Here is a 16,072-nt window from a genome sequence, read left to right as displayed (position 1 = left end):
ATTTGTAAACATATATGAACACATTAGAACAGATACAAAACACTTGCATTAAACTTATTGTTTCTCTCTCTTGACTTAGGCTCTGATTAGATAAATACACATGGTCAGCTTATGCATAGAAGGACTCTCACTGACTTTGAAGAGCCATTTTCCTTGTATGAATACTTTTGCAGTGCCTGAGTTATAGAAATGCTGGAGAAATAATAGCCGTCAAAAATTTGGACTTCTAATTACGTTACTTTCCCAGCTTATCATCAATTACAAGCATGTGTCAATTTAAACTGGTATTTCAAAGTTCAGACTTCTGATTTGTATTCATAGTGAGATATTAACAAAAAACTCCCCCTTTTTTCTAAAAAAGAAAAAATGATCACTGCTCCTGTAAGTCTATCTTGCATTCAACTTAGTAATGACTATAACTGTTCTTAACTGTTTCCGATTAGCACATTTTTCTCACTTTCATTAGGTAGAATTAAGCACCTATTGCATAGATGCTAAGCCATCGTCTGTCAGAATTTGAATCTGGGTAGTGTTCAGTAGGAACAAAAGCAGCATATCCTAAGCTGGGCTAGTACTGGGCCCTCAAATCGCAGTTCCAAACAAAAGAGTCATTAGGAAGCTTTCTTTGAAAGACAGGAAGAATCCATGACTGTGTTCTTCTATCAAATGGGACGCAGAGCAGAACTCTGGTTGCATATCAACTCTCTAGATTAATTTTTTTACTCCCTCTCAAGCACACCCTCAGAGTAAGATTTTTTTTAAAAAATTATTAGCTTTGCTATTTTCATTTCAAGAGTTCCAAAGGCCTCATTTTCTTGTTTTCCTTGTCCTCTCTTGTAAGATAGAAAGAGAGAAAGAGAAATTAATTTAGAAATAGGATCTGGAGACAAATCTATTGCAATAAATGCAGTTGCGTAGGACTCATTTTGCATATTAAGAACTTACATTATAGATGCCAAAACTCTCCTGCCTAAATTTAGCTATTTCAGAATTACTTCAAATCACTCTTTAGCTTCCATCATCTGTACTGACTAGGTTCCATCACATATTAAGGGAAACCTAGAAAGCAACTCACACATAGACTGCTCTATGTAATCACATACATTCAGGAGCCTGAATCTGGACCTGTCCAATTAGTCTGTATCAAATTGCTCTAAGTGGGTAGAGCAGAGTTCCACAGATGGGAGATTCAACCCTAGACACACCACCAAAGTTAGACTAGCAACAGTGAAGAGAGGAGTGTGTTCTAGTACAGCACAGCTGGTACGAAAGCTCAGGGGAAAACAAAAAACCCACAAAGAAAATGTACGTGAAAGTGCAAAGCAAGTGTGAAAAAGCTTGTGAATTAAAAATATTTATTCAAGCCTGAAACTTAATCAAACTGCAAAGAAGTAAGTCCAGTAAGGAATTAAAAGAATTATTACAGTACAAACCTTTGATACGTATTAGATGCTTCTGAGCAAATCATAGTTTCCTTTCTTCTTCCACATTCACATTGAAGATCAACCTGTTGTATCACACAAGAGAGCAGCTTTTTTTAAACTTTTGGGCGTTTATGGCCATGGAGGGATGTTAGGGAGGGAAACTAATTCCTTTTAAAAGTCCCATTTTAGTGCAATAATGGTAACTATAAGTTCTAAATATTTTTAAAAATTTCAATATTGTAAGTTTACAGAAAAAAATGTCATGCTATCAATACACAAACGTGATTTTTTGTCACAACTGTTACTGGCTGATAATTGAACCAAATAATTTGCCTGTGAATTTGCAGTGAAGTTTCTTTGGGTATCTAACCTTTGCACAGCAGGATGTTGTCGGGCAGGGTGAAGAAGGATGACATGGAGCCATACATGGATGATTACAATATAGCCTTGGAATAATACATGGCTGTTTACACTCTTCATCTATAAGACATTCTCCTTTATGACAGATTCTTTTACATTTGTGCATTCCACATTTTAACATTTGATTGCAGCGAAGTCCGCAGGAAATGTCAGTAAGATGACAAGGAATATTACTTCGCAGCTGGAAGAGGGAAGGAAAAAGATAACAACTAAACATGAAAAAATAAATGCAAATCTCAAAGTACTTTTACTGTTCACACCTTCATTTGGCACTGTTCATGCAAGAATCTTAATACTAAAAAAATTTTAGGACAAAGACTGCGTTTTTCTCTACATCATAGTCCGATATAGCAGTTGGTCTGAATGAGCAGGGCATAAAAGATAGACTTTTCTAATTTAATCACGTTAAACAAGTACTCCAGTGATGTATGCCATTCCAAAGAGGCCACAAAAATCTAAGCCTACAGTCCTAGAACATTATTTAGTATTCAAAAACACTAAGTGTCCAGACTTACTTCATGCTTGCCCATACACCATTTCTGAGTGAGATAGGTACAGGGTGGACATTTCTCCTCACTATGACATGAGTGGTACACTGCAGTCACAGAGATATAAAAGCCAGCACAATTTTATTAGCATACTTCAGTCACATGCATTAAAGACAATACACGCTATTAAACATGAGTTTGCATTTCAGAACTACTCAGTTTATGGAAAGTATGATGCTTCATGCAAGGACAATCTGCTCTTTAAGGTACTCTTTAAAAATTATGATGGCAGGTTTTTAGGGGAATATTCTTCCATATTTTCTAAATTAAATATCAGAGAATTTTCTAACTTCTAGGCAGGGTTACACTATCAGGCAGAATTTGTCAGAAAGCATATCTGTTTGACCTGTGCTATATTATTTGCAATCAGCTGATGTAACATAGAAACTAACTGTTTAACGGATTAACTGTTTAACTGATTATCCTATTGTTTTAATAAAGCACTTAATCTTTGGAATATAGCATTTAATGTGTTGTGACTATTAATAATGATCAGAAGAAAATCCAGTGCTTTTACCAGTCAGAAATACAACTATTCATGGCAAGTTTTCAGTTGGTCGGCTTTTATGTGTAGATTTGTGAAAATATTCAAAACTACTGAAAAGGCATCTAATAAAAAAAGCAAATATATTATCAGACTGATGTATACTTTTTCTACATTTTGATTAAAACAAAACAGAACAAGAAACCCAAGCAGAAACTGAATAGCCCAACGTACCTGGATGATCACAGTCATGTGGCCTGGTGCATGTTTTTTTACACTCTGGTGGCTGAGTGCCACAAGGAACAGGGGGGTAAATCACAGATTCACCACAATAACAAGTTAACTCATCAAAACCTGAAAAAAACAAGTAAAATATATCCCAATGGCTAGATGTATTTGCACTTCTCCACTATGACAAATCTTTAAATAACATGCAAATGTTTTATTCCAGCTTTGTGTTTTGATATTAAACATAGCTGTAGTGAGTTCATTAGCTTTTGTGGATCCTACAAGAAAATTGGAGTATGATCACTTAATTAGGAATTACGCTTGCTTTTAGAGAATGGATCTTTGACAGCAAGATTTTAAACCGGAGCAAGAGAGATGCTCATGTCAAGTTGAAAGCTGTAGCTGTTCTATCCTTGACTTAAAAATGGGGAGATACCTCTTGAATTCCCTCCCAGAAAGCACATAATTCAAGTATTTTGCCCCACTATCACTTTTTCAGACCAGTGGTTAGATTATGCCCTTTTGCCAAGCCTTGCACATGGTACTAGGAAGATTCCAGAGAAATTACCAAAAGGCCACCAGTCTGTAGACTTCTTCCTATAATTTCTTCTGTGTACTTCTTTATGTCATTTAGTACTACATGGATCCTCATAAGCAGCTGATGAACTTGTACAAATACTTCAAAGCCAACTTTGTATGTTTTGGAAGTTTTCTGTCTCAGGCAGTATACACTTCCTTTTTTCTAAATTTCCTTCCACATTTGGGAAACCAATTTTAAACTCTGATCACAAGGTTCCAAATCTCAGTGATAAAATAAAGGAATAGAAATACTTACATATACCATCCCAACTAAAACTTCACATTGCACAAAAATTAATGCAGTTCAGTGCTGTTTTTCAGACTATAAAGAAACTGGGAGGGAGACTGATTGGAATGCAAACTACAGTTAAAACATACTTAGAAAAACAAGACACTAAGAAAACATTAATATCAGAAGTCATATAGAAGGAGATTTGAGAACAAAACGAGAGTATGATTGATCTAAAAATTAATAAAGAGATAGTGGATAGGGATTACAAGAAAGAATGGGGAAGGAGGTAAGAGCAATAAAAGTACAAAATAACAACTCCAACCTGGAGAGGAGACGACTATGTTAAGGGAGCTGCTGAATTCAGCAAGTTCTCTGACTCTGGGAATCACAGGACTCCTCCTTCCTAGTCTACCAAAGCAAATTCTGTTGAACTCTAAAACCCCGAAGGTTCCTACTGTCTCCTTCCATGGATATGATGGCTGCTGGATCAATATGCACGTCCAGCAAGTAGCAAGACTGAACACGTATTCCAGAGAGACAAGACACACAATACATACATGACAACAACATGTCAGACACACAGACTAACCCAGAGCCAACAATAAGATTCACAAACAGGAAGAGCTATAGCCAAGTCCTCTTCCTCCTCTCATGCTTACCAGGATTGAAGTTCACTAGTGAAGACACACACACACACACACACACTCTAGACTCACGTGTGCAGCATATTCATGGATCTCAAATATTAGCACAGGCTCTGCCCAATATCCATACCCGAACACATCCCTTATCCAGTCACTGGCTGATGCCTTGGGTATTTCCAGAGGCAAATCTCCTCCTACTAGCCAGTCAGTCCAGCTTTGAAGCAAGTTCAGTAGCAAATTACTCAGACACACACAGGCACACACAGGACTGAAGTTAACAAGGAAACCACACACACATCCTGGTCTCTCCAGGTGCTGGCACCCAGACCAAGGGGCCCCTATAACTTGTGATCCCATTCTCCAGCTGCTGTCATACAGTGTAGTAAGTATGTCTGATCTCTCCAGTTGCTATCATAGGGACTATGTTCTCCCATGATCTGCAGCCAAGTGTCCAGTTGCTGGCACTTAGACCTCTCACATACAGAATAGCGAATGAGATTACACTGAAAGATATTAAAACTTATTCTTAACTGGGACAGGATAGACAGTAGTTATCAGGTACACACAGCTCTGTCAGGGAAGTGCACTGACCAGCAGCTTCATTTGTGCAAATGGTGCCTTTTACCTCCCCTTTCCTCTATTTCCCCATGCATCCACCTTGATTCCTCCCAAATAATCTACCAAAATAAATCTGTCCCCATTGGTTCCAGTTTAGCTACTCTGTACCCAAATCTGCTATCTCTGGTATCATCAGCTAGGTCATCCCAGCATAACACAACTACCTAAGTTCTATTGGCCTTCCAATATTCCACTCCCAAAAAGGTTCCCAATACCCACCTCCCCTAATTATCTGCAAAGCTCAGTCATCTCTCACCCTTAACATCTGTAAAAACCATCCATTGCTCATAGCACTATCTGCAACTTTTGTCAGCTTTTCGTTGTATTTTTTGTTATATTCAGAAATTTCTCATGTCTCATTTTTTATGATCTGTTCAGTCAGTTAAATCTTATGCCAGGTCCTAATCATTTGTCCTTGCATCTCAGAGTGCAGCAGTTAGTAGAAAGGACATTTTTTGTCTAGGGAGACCCAATTACAATAAATTCCAGCAAATAAGAATGATGGGGAGAACAAAACTTTAAGCCTTAGAAGGAAGTAGAAAGAAGTAGAAAAAAAGCAGAGAAGTTTCAGAACATCCATGGATTTTCTGTGGAGAGCAAGCACGGGAAAAAGAGTAGAACTTCTTCTGTTGTCCGTCACTACAGGTCTCGAAACAACCTATAACCCTCCAGGCTTCACAGCCACAAATCTTCCTTGGTTCAGGAAGATGAAAGACCAGAGACCAAGGTCCCTGGAAGGCCTGAGTGTTCAAGAGCTACACTGGCTGCTTGCTGTTGATGAGAAGCGATAGGTGAAGAATCTTAACTACAATGAAGGTTTCTTAACTAGCACTAATCGGGATAATGGGGAGAGAGTGCAGAGAAGTCTGATCCAAAGACTAGAAATAGGTCACCTGACAAATTTAAAAAAAAAGAAAGCTGTTTAATGCTGACATAAGTTATTTTCCCCAAGAGATGTATTGCTGTCTTGAAGTAGACTGGGTATGTATAAAGAGACCCTGGCATAGAAAGGGACCTCACCTCTCAGCACTGAGGAAACGACACTGGAAAGCTAAAGTACATAAGAATCACAGAGAACCACAGAGGTGTAGATGCACTCTAGTATTGCATCTTGATACCAGCCCTCACTATTCCCAGCAAAACCAGTAGTGGAGATGGAGGCAGGGTCAAGAAATTCAGTCTAATGAGTGACAAGTGGCTTGCAGCTGACCATGCCATGGCACACGATACCATGGCTGATGCAGCCCAACTGCACAGTCGTGGCTAGACAGGTACATCAGAGCCAAGGATGGAATTCTTAGTGCTGAGAAGCACTCCTCATGAGCTACAGGGTCAGAATCACACAATGTATGCCTCTGAAGTCTCAACTAGCAGCATTCAGGGAAAGCAAGTAAGAAATCTTTGGAGATACTGCTTAGCAGATTTATCTCTAGACAGATTCAGAATGGGAGACTTCAGGGACCCAAAGGTTTAAGCCAAATGATCATTAATATCTGGTTCCTTGAGTAGGTAGCTGGTTTTCCTGTGCTCAGAAAAGGGCCTCACTGCAAAAATTCTGCAGTAAAGCTTGACGTCTCAGGTGTACCACATCCAACAGTGGAACAAGTTACAGGAGAGGCAATCCTCCAGGCTGACAGGCATCTGAATCTTAGGTCTGAGAGTGAAATACAATCCTCAAAAATACTGCAACAATGTGGAGAAGTTTAATGATCTTGAAGATCAAATCCATGAAATCCAGCAAAGAAAAATAACTGCTCAGAAAAATCTGTGCATCTGACTCAACTAGACCAGAAGTTACTAACAGGACCTCCGAGACATTCAGATTACTATTTTGCTTTGTCAAGAGAAATGTTTGGACACAGAAACATTTATTTTCTTGAAGAGATAAAGTCAGCATGCACATAATTCATAGGCTATTAAATGAGACTACAACACTATTTCAACCACAGTGAGCTTTAGAGGCTCTAGTACCTTTTCTTTTCCAGGATGTTTCCATGAAATGTTGGTCCCCATAAAAATTGAGTTCTTTGACTATGTCCATGTGATATAGGAGACATGCATGTACTACTCCAACAGTATCCTTACAATGTACAACACCTGTCTCTCTCCTTTTCACCAGTGTCATGAGGTCTGGTTCACACTTTCAACATCTCACTGTCCTCTTTCCCACATTCCAGTGAACAGTTCCAAAGCAGTACCCAGTTTCTGAGAGAGGAGACTCACTTTTCTCCAGCAGTGACTGCAGAACTACTAGACAAAAGACAGTATTTGATGAAAGCTGAAGGGGAACTAGAGGTGAGTATTTATATTCCATTTTAGAGACACTCTCCCCTCAGTTTTATTGTAGATTACAGCAGATGCAAAAATAAACCTAGAATTTGCAGCTCTAAGACTTAACACAATGATGGATTTAAAGAAAACTTTCAAACTTCTTAAGTGAACACTGAGTAGAAGGATGGATATAAGCTAGAAGAATCCATTAAGGATCTTTTCTGCCCAATTTTCAAAAATTGTGTTTAATAAACAGCTTATAATTTCTGTGGTAAGCTACATCTGTATAAAGAAAGGGGAAACCTACATTAAAATATGAAACTGAGAAAAAAATTAAACTGCTATCACATATGAAGATGCTTCAGATCAACTAAAGGTTCTGCTAGCAGAAGGAATCACAGAAGCATTCTTCTGTCTGCTTCAGGCCAAAATCAGAAAAATTTAGTATCATCTACCTATTAGAATGGTGCAAAATAATCAGCATATGGTCCCTTACATCAAGGGGTAAAAGCAGTTGTAGAAAACTAGTACATTCAAGTGGCACAGCTTTTAATATAGTACATATCTGTCTAAAGCTATAGCACCAGCTTAAATCTTTAAATAGTTCAGCAATCATAAGAAAATTAATACCTGCTGGCTGTCAATCTATTTCTAGCAATTCAGTACTAATTTTCACCATCCAGAATATGACCAGAAAGCCTAAGACACACACGACTGACATCTCTTATTTCTTCAAATGGTCCTGTCCAGAGAAAAATCAACAGTGTACCAAGTTGGGAAAGTCAGAATTCTAAGCAGCTGAACAAGTTTTGCTACATACTTCAATATCTAACAGCTATTACATTGCTAAACAAAAGTTCTTGTTAACTTAGAAATTATCTTTATAAACTCCTTTTTTTTCTTGCACGATTCCTCAAATTTTTAAGTGATTGGCAGATAAACACAAATAACTGAATATATTTCACTGTAATTCAATTTAACTATTAAAATCCAACGCAATAAACTCATCTAAAATGAAATAACTTTCTCTTTCATAAAAAAAACCACACAATCAAAATCAACTGCATATTCTTCAGGTTCCGGTCAATTTGGATCACACTCTCTGTCCAACAGTGACCAGTTAAGTGAATAAATTTCCATAATATATAAGAAGTCATGTACCCTTGCACATAACTCACTTGTTTGCCAGCATGTTTGACAGCTACCCCGATGACAGGGCTCTTCACATCTGTGAAGCCCACAGTTCAGTTTACGACCGCAAACCAAAGAACACTTATGTTCTGTGTCCTAGGGGAAGGCAAAAAAGAAAGCAGAATTAAGCCACAAACCCCAATGGTTTGTTTTTCTCCATAAGGTCATAATCTACAATTACGTGATTGTATGGTGCAAAAAATAGCTGAGGCCTGATCTATACAGTTTTTCCATCACTGTATGGATACACAGTTCTTAAAACGGATTCTGTTGAGACCTCTGCTGTAGACATAGCTACATGATAGTTTGTGTGTCTTGTATTAAGTAATACCCCTCCCCTTCACATTCTCCCTGGAGTACCACTGCATTAACATAAAGCACTTTTACATCGATTTAATTGCATTTAGGCTGGAATGTGGTTTTACATTTATAATTAAACCTATGAAACAAATGCTGCAAAATAAATGCATGCACACAAACTTTGAGTATGACTAACACTGCAAATAGAGCCTGAAGGTGCACAGAAGTGGAAAGATACAAAAGCAAATAAGTCTTAACATCACAACCAAAGCCAAATCCACATCACAATGAACAATTTTATAAAACCACACACAAACTTACCACACAGCAAACTTCATTACACTTGTGTCGTCCACATGACCTTTTCTTGTTGCATCGCTTGTCACACATGAATGTAATAGCAGCTATTAAAAACAAAAACGCAAACCCCAAAACAGTCATAACTTGTATGTATTTGCTTCTGCTGAGAAGAAAAGCTGCAATCACAATATTATGCTAAGGCTGTTGCAAAGCATGGTCTAGAAGAGACTAATACAGAGTAAGCCAGCAAACAGACTTAAATTACTTACTCTTCCACATTAGTTCCCCATGTGAACACTTAGCTTCCTTTAAACAAACCCTTGTTCAAAAGGATTTCAGAGAACAGAATACATGAAACTAGTTTATTTCACATTAGTCTTTACACTATAAACTCTGCACAACAGAACACAGAAAACAGGATATCTGATATACTGGAGTACCACAAACATCCAATTTAAGACTGTTCTAAACGGTAAGGCAGTAAAAGTCAGCTAAATACAACTACTGCTGATATGCTCATGAAACAGTGCTAAGAAGGAACATCCTTACCACCATCCACAGATAACAAAAGCAATCACTTCTGGATTCTGAAGAGTAAAGTCTTCGCAGACAAAAGCTCAAATTAGGAAACATGCATATTACTATCTTATGTGTCTTGTTAGTAAGTACCTCAGTATGACAGGGGCCAGTCAGGTAAACATTTCACTGAGGTTAATTTTGAAACGATACATCCAGAATACCAAGAAATGATTCCCATGTCAAACAGGAACTCTCTGCCAGGCTTAGATACAAAGACCAGCAGCATACAACTGTGAAGCAGAATCAAAGCTTGTATTCCCCCAGAACTTGGACAAAAGCAGAGCAAAAAGCATTACTTGGCATTTGAGCTGTGCAAGTTCACCCAAAGATATGCAGGATGCTAAGGGGCAACCTACTGAATATGCAGGTAGCATAAGAAGCTGTTCAAATTGAAATAGCTTGTCTGGAATCTTCGAAATCAAATGCTGAAGAAGTCTTTCATTTCTATCCGTCTTTTATATAAGGAAAGAGGTTTATTTCAAACCTCTTCCCAAAAATAGCACCATCTCAAGAAATGACCAAGTATGGATAAAAGAAGCAGTACTGATCAGATTTTTGCCACCTTCGTCAAACCCAAAATTAATATATGAGCTGTGTATCATTTTTAAAACAATTTCAAATTAATTTGTAGCATAACATTGTACCTTTATTTCTCAGGAGAGCACAAGGAACTTCCTAGGAAGCAAACAGGGAGCCATTAGGTTAAAGTGAATAAAAACAACTGAAACTTACTTATCTAGGAAACACCTAGTCACGTGAAAGCAGCAGCACTCTCAGTTTTCATGCCTATAACGCTTCTATATACAAAGGTAAAACAAAAGCTGGAAAAAAAATCATCAAATCTAACACAATACTTTTTTTTCTTAGAGGCTCGATACCAGTTAAAAAAATTGTAGTTTTGTGTTCCCCACTTAATTCATCAGATCATGCTGTGAAGTGACAGAAAGGGATTTGCCCTAAAAAACCCCAGAAACTTGCATGGACGACACCAAGAGAGCTCTCCCAAGCAATACTGACAGAGTGCACAAATTTGTGCTTTGACCAACTGCCCCAAAAACGCAGGTCTGACCGGAAAGGTAGGGGAAAGATGGAAAATCTCATGATCAAAGCCACCTTACATAGATTAAAATCCTCAACACGAAAATAAAAGGTGGTGGATGAAGAGTTGATCAACTACATTTAAATCTTCAGTCATCACATCTTTACATTCCAACTTGTCATTTCTGAGCATCACATTTTTCGTGATGAAAATGAAAGATAATCTGAAGCCTTCTACCCTATAATTACCTTCAGCAAACTTGCAGGAGAAATCTTCTCCAACATTAAGCAAAATCTCAATTATTTCTATGCACTTATATATTCAGAAGCCACCTCTACTTGCTATTATTACAAAGGTTTAGTTAGCTTTTTATGTTAGGCTACCTTTCTTCTCTCAGTTTACACTACTCTTAGTAAAACTACCATTCTTTGTGCTACGTAAATACTGCCAGATAATATAGGATATTGCAGCCAGCTTAAACAAATAGAATTCTGTGTAAACACTGTAAAAATACTTCAAAATATTGCTTTCACAGTAAGTAGCCTGTTAGCACTTCAGAGTATAATCTAGTTAGCATCTATCAGTTAGCATACAACAGAGGGTTCTTGCAACTAAGGAGCATAAAACCTCGTATAATTCTTAGCTTTCTTTTCCTCAGCTCTTTCAGCTCCTTTTTCTCCACAGCTTTAAAAAACAAAGATTATCTGTTTCCATGGTCAAGCTTTATACACCCACCTTTTTTTTAAAGCCACAACGACAATAAATATTTGATGTATGAGAACATGGTTTACAGTCTCCTTCATGGCAAAGGCTTTCACATGTATGAACGAACTCTAGCAAAATGAAAATACAAAAATTAAGAATTAATAAAAAAATAAAATCCATGACCTGGAACTTCATACTTACTAGGACCATCACTGTTCAAATATACTAAGCTTATGTGCAGTTGGATTTCCAAACAAATTAACTATTTTGAGTTAACTGTGCAGAAAGTTTTGTCCTTATTTTCAGCATTATATAGACTAGCATTTATAGACTAGAGTTTCAGGTCTACAATTAACATTGAAAACGCATACATTTTCAATATTTTACATTAACATATATGATGCTGTCTTACCCAAGTTCCAGGAATTTTAAGGAATTTTTAATACCTTTTCAGACTGCAGTCTTTGCAGTGGCTTTTACACTCAGTTTGTTTAAAATCCAAAATCACAAATCAAATAAATATTTTTTGAAATGAAAGAGTTAAGAACCTTTTTTTAAAAAAAACAATGAGATAATTTGAATACTACAACGCAGAAAGTTCTAATTACCATAGCTACCACAAGAAAGAGGTTTGCCACATGTTTTTCCACACGACGGGATAGGATCTGTGCATATTTTTCGTTCAACACATCCTAGTTCCAGTAACTTGCTGAGAGGAGTCTGACCACAGGGACAGCGATACACTACTTGTGGAAGTCGTGGACAAAGCTGGCAAGGCTGAGGATGGCATACTTGTGTGCAGTTGTGCCTCCCACAATTTAATTTTCTGGAAGAAAAAAACAAACCCAAAATAAAACCAAAGAAACAAAGAAAAAAAACCCAAAAAAATGGGGTGAAAGAATTACCTAAGAGTATCATGATCACTGAGTGTGAATAAATAACCTTTTTCTTTCCAAACGCCTATAGTGACCTTACTTGCCACATATATTCTGACATGAGAAATTCCCAAATCCATCGGAGAATTCTTCCTCTGTCCCACACAATACTTCTCTAAAGTTACTTCCACAGTAACACACTGAAAAAAAGCAATATTCCACAGAAAACAACATGAGAGAATATCAGTGACAGAACACCTCCAGCAGTACAGCAAATATTTAATATTATAGTAAAATGTGAAAAATTGTTAGTCAGTTTTTAGACAGATAATGAAATTGCTGCTTTTTAGATTTATTTCAGCAATAGAGGTTTCTCAGTCCTACAGAAGCTGTAATTCCCGTTGTATTTCTTTTGACAAGGAGATAAAAACTAAAGGGGAATTACTATTTGCACAAAAAGCTTACATATTAAAGCAGTATACGTAAGTTAATAATTACCTTAAAAGTTGAGAAAATGAACTTGCAATTTTCTATATAAACTGTTCAACAAAAATGTATTTGTATACTGGCACACATACTTGGACAATTTAATTTCCACTTAAAACCAAGTTCAGAAACTGAGTTGGTTGTTGAAATGTGTTTTCCTATACTTCTTTCTATCCTTCTTCCATATACTGTTTAATCAACTCTCAGAATTATAGTAAAAGACTAAGTAGGATCACAGGACAATTCAGGTCAGAAGAGCCCTCAGGGCATTAGCTAGTCCAAGCTCTTTCTTAAAGCGGAGTCAGCAATGAGATCAGACCATGTTCCTCAGTGTTTTATTCAGTTGGGTCTTGAAAACCTCCAAGTTTCCAAGAAAGAGTTTTTCCTTATAGCTAGTTATGACATTTCAACTTAGGCTCATTGTCTCTCATCCTCTCCCTATGCACAGCCTGTCTCCGTCTTCTTGTTCACCTCCTATTTGCTATTGACAGGCCACAACTCAGCCTCCTCACGCTAACAAAGCCCAGTACCACCAGCTTGTCCTAATAGGGCACATGCTCCAACAGCTTCATCATCTTGGCAGGATTCTTTCTAGTCACGTTTATATTCTGATTTAAATATATAGTGATGCTGACACATCTTCAATTTTTAAAATATTCTAGCAATAGATTTTGGTTTTGTTAAGAAAAAATAAAGCACTTGTGCCTTGGCACTGGTTTTTTCAGCCCTCTTGTTTTCATAGCATAGCGTGGATATACATAAGGCATTCCAATACTTACCTTGCTGTGCTGTTAATTGGCAAGGTGAACATTTTCCTGCATGGCACACTTGAGTACAGCTGTGCTTACCACAGTTTAAAGTATTTCCACATACATTTGAACAATGAATTTTTGTTGATTGGCCACAGCGGACTGAATGACTGTAGAGAAATTACACCATAGTCTGTCAGCTACCTTAATATCTATAGAGCATTATTAAAAAAGAAAATACTTTTTCAGTAAAATGCCAATGCTTTTGAAGGGCAGAATAACTTACTTATTAATGAAAGAGTTTTTAGCAAATAGCCCCATTATCTTCCCCCTGCTTCCCCTCTCCTGCCCCCGTACAATAGGACACTTGTCACAGTAGTGAGCCTAAGGAATTTTCTCTCAAAAAAATGGAAAAAAAGTAGTGACACTCTAACTTGAACCTAATATATGGTTACGCATTATGCCAGAAGAGCAGATATTTCTATTACAGACGTCTTCCCAAAGATTTAAACAATCCTAAGTCCACTGAGCAAAATGAAGATAGGGATGTGGGCCTTAATAGCACAGTGGTCTATGAAAAGAGTTGGGTTTTTTAATTAAATGTTTTTTTAAAAATGGGACAAAACAATAAATTCTCTTATTTTTCCATTGTGGCTGGCCTCATAGAATGGCTGTAAAACAAGCATTCAAAATAGTAACTTTAAAACAGCTTAAAGCCAGAGGTGCCATACCATACATCTTGGATGCTAATACTGTACATATGAAAAATGCTATTTAGAAGAAGTATTATATGCAGTATTACAAAAATGGGCAATCTGGTGAAAGTAGCTGGCACCTGGGAAAAATAATAAATGAAAGCTGGTTGCATCTATTAAATTGTTAAATAGAAGGAATAGCTAGAATAAAAAAAGAGGTCATTTTATTATGTAAAATAAAATTCAGCAATCTACAACCAATCCATTTTTTTACTGAAGACAAAGTGCTTTCAAGTACAAACACTGCCACAGAAATAGCTGTACCTTCTTTTGAAAAATTAACATCACTTAGTATTACACGCAAACTTTCAGAAATAATTGTAAAAGTCTGAAAACCTTTTTTCTAGAGCAAGAATGCTAACACTGAAATAGATTTTTGTTTGTTTTGGTTCTGGAAGTGAGCACAGACAAACATTTTATTACACAGAATCAGCTCTAGGCAGCTAGAACAGGGACTCTAAAGACTCAGAACAACTGAACATGAGAGATCACAGACAGTATGGGCAGTACAGTCTTGCTGTTGGCAATGACACTATATGCTTCAAACATGCAAGGAAAAGATAGCCTTCAAGTCTGGAACATACTACAGACTTCTCTCTTGCTAGTGGTACAGCTTCCCACAGATGTACATGTTATTTTTGAAATTATTATTTCTGGAACGGAGTAACTCTACATTCCATTCCATTCAGGTAGAAAAGGTGGGAACTTTTTTCTACTTCTTTCACTGAGTCTTCTACAGAAAAAAATAAATAAGTACTAGAATAGGATTCCAGAATCAAATCAACTCATAGACTGCTTGGACAATTCAACCACATGTACCATAGACTGATTTTAACGCAAACAACTCTTTTTTTTCATATTAATTTTTCTTAAAGAATTAAAAGTAGCTCCATTTTTTTTAAATATAAAATTCTCCAAATTATTTCAGAGCACAGATAAAAGTTACAGCTCAGAATAAACTTTGTACTGTAAACTTTTTATAAACTATAAGAAAGGAAAATTTTATTATATAAACTTCTAATAAACTATTCTTATGTAAACTTCTCTTTGTATAATAAAAGCATCCTCACCTTGTTTGTCCACATTCACATGTTTTTGTCACAAAAGCTGGGCATGAAGGGCAAGGTCCTGGATGGCACAGGCTTAAAAATAAGTCAAAAGCAGCAAACAAAATTGTAACATTAACTTCAGCTTTAATACACCCCCAGAGAAACAGTCTACCATGACCCAATCCACAGTGCATTATCAGAACATTATACAAGCCACCTACACTCCTGCAGGGTATGAAAGCATTATTAACATAAGAAAAAAATATTAAATTATTACAGTTGTATCAGTCTCAAATGTCACTGATGCTGAAGAACTTCAGTATTCCTGCTGTTGCCAAATCAACAGTAACAGTGCTACTAACACATTACGTACTTTGCATTTCACCAGCAGAGATACATCAACTCAACTGTGTTCATCACTGATAACACTCAAACATCACAGGCCTAAACCATTAATATATTTCTTTCTTCAGTGATCTTAAGTAGATTAGAGACAAAAACTTCTCTATGAATTTCTTCTTTTGAGTTGGTGGCTTTATCTTTGAACTCAGCATTTCTAATACCACCAGTAAGAGTTGATGCTCCTCTTCCTGTAA

At 36.9% G+C, this 16,072-nt stretch overlaps 1 protein-coding gene across 4 annotated transcripts in view; it reads right to left on the bottom strand.

Annotated features, from left to right (window-relative positions):
- Positions 1–16,072, bottom strand: part of NFX1 (nuclear transcription factor, X-box binding 1) — a 96,754-nt gene that overhangs the window by 28,823 nt on the left and 51,859 nt on the right. For all 4 annotated transcript variants that reach the window (XR_012659034.1, XM_075083807.1, XM_075083805.1 and 1 more), the window contains exons 6-17: positions 15,498–15,569; positions 13,703–13,842; positions 12,538–12,637; positions 12,171–12,388; positions 11,593–11,690; positions 10,463–10,493; positions 9,261–9,343; positions 8,627–8,735; positions 3,111–3,230; positions 2,360–2,439; positions 1,795–2,025; positions 1,434–1,507 (exon numbers count right to left, since the gene is read on the bottom strand). Coding sequence is in view for 3 of the 4 variants with exons in the window: in XM_075083807.1 (XP_074939908.1) it covers positions 1,434–1,507; positions 1,795–2,025; positions 2,360–2,439; positions 3,111–3,230; positions 8,627–8,735; positions 9,261–9,343; positions 10,463–10,493; positions 11,593–11,690; positions 12,171–12,388; positions 12,538–12,637; positions 13,703–13,842; positions 15,498–15,569 (1,356 nt within the window). In the remaining variant the exon portion in view is untranslated. The remainder of the gene's footprint in view (positions 1–1,433; positions 1,508–1,794; positions 2,026–2,359; positions 2,440–3,110; positions 3,231–8,626; positions 8,736–9,260; positions 9,344–10,462; positions 10,494–11,592; positions 11,691–12,170; positions 12,389–12,537; positions 12,638–13,702; positions 13,843–15,497; positions 15,570–16,072) is intronic.

Source organism: Phalacrocorax aristotelis, chromosome 2 (genome assembly GCF_949628215.1).
Source record: "Phalacrocorax aristotelis chromosome 2, bGulAri2.1, whole genome shotgun sequence".
Classification (NCBI taxonomy): domain Eukaryota; kingdom Metazoa; phylum Chordata; class Aves; order Suliformes; family Phalacrocoracidae; genus Phalacrocorax; species Phalacrocorax aristotelis.
The sequence above is the reverse complement of the archived record's forward strand: the minus strand, read 5'-3'. Positions and strand labels throughout refer to the sequence as shown.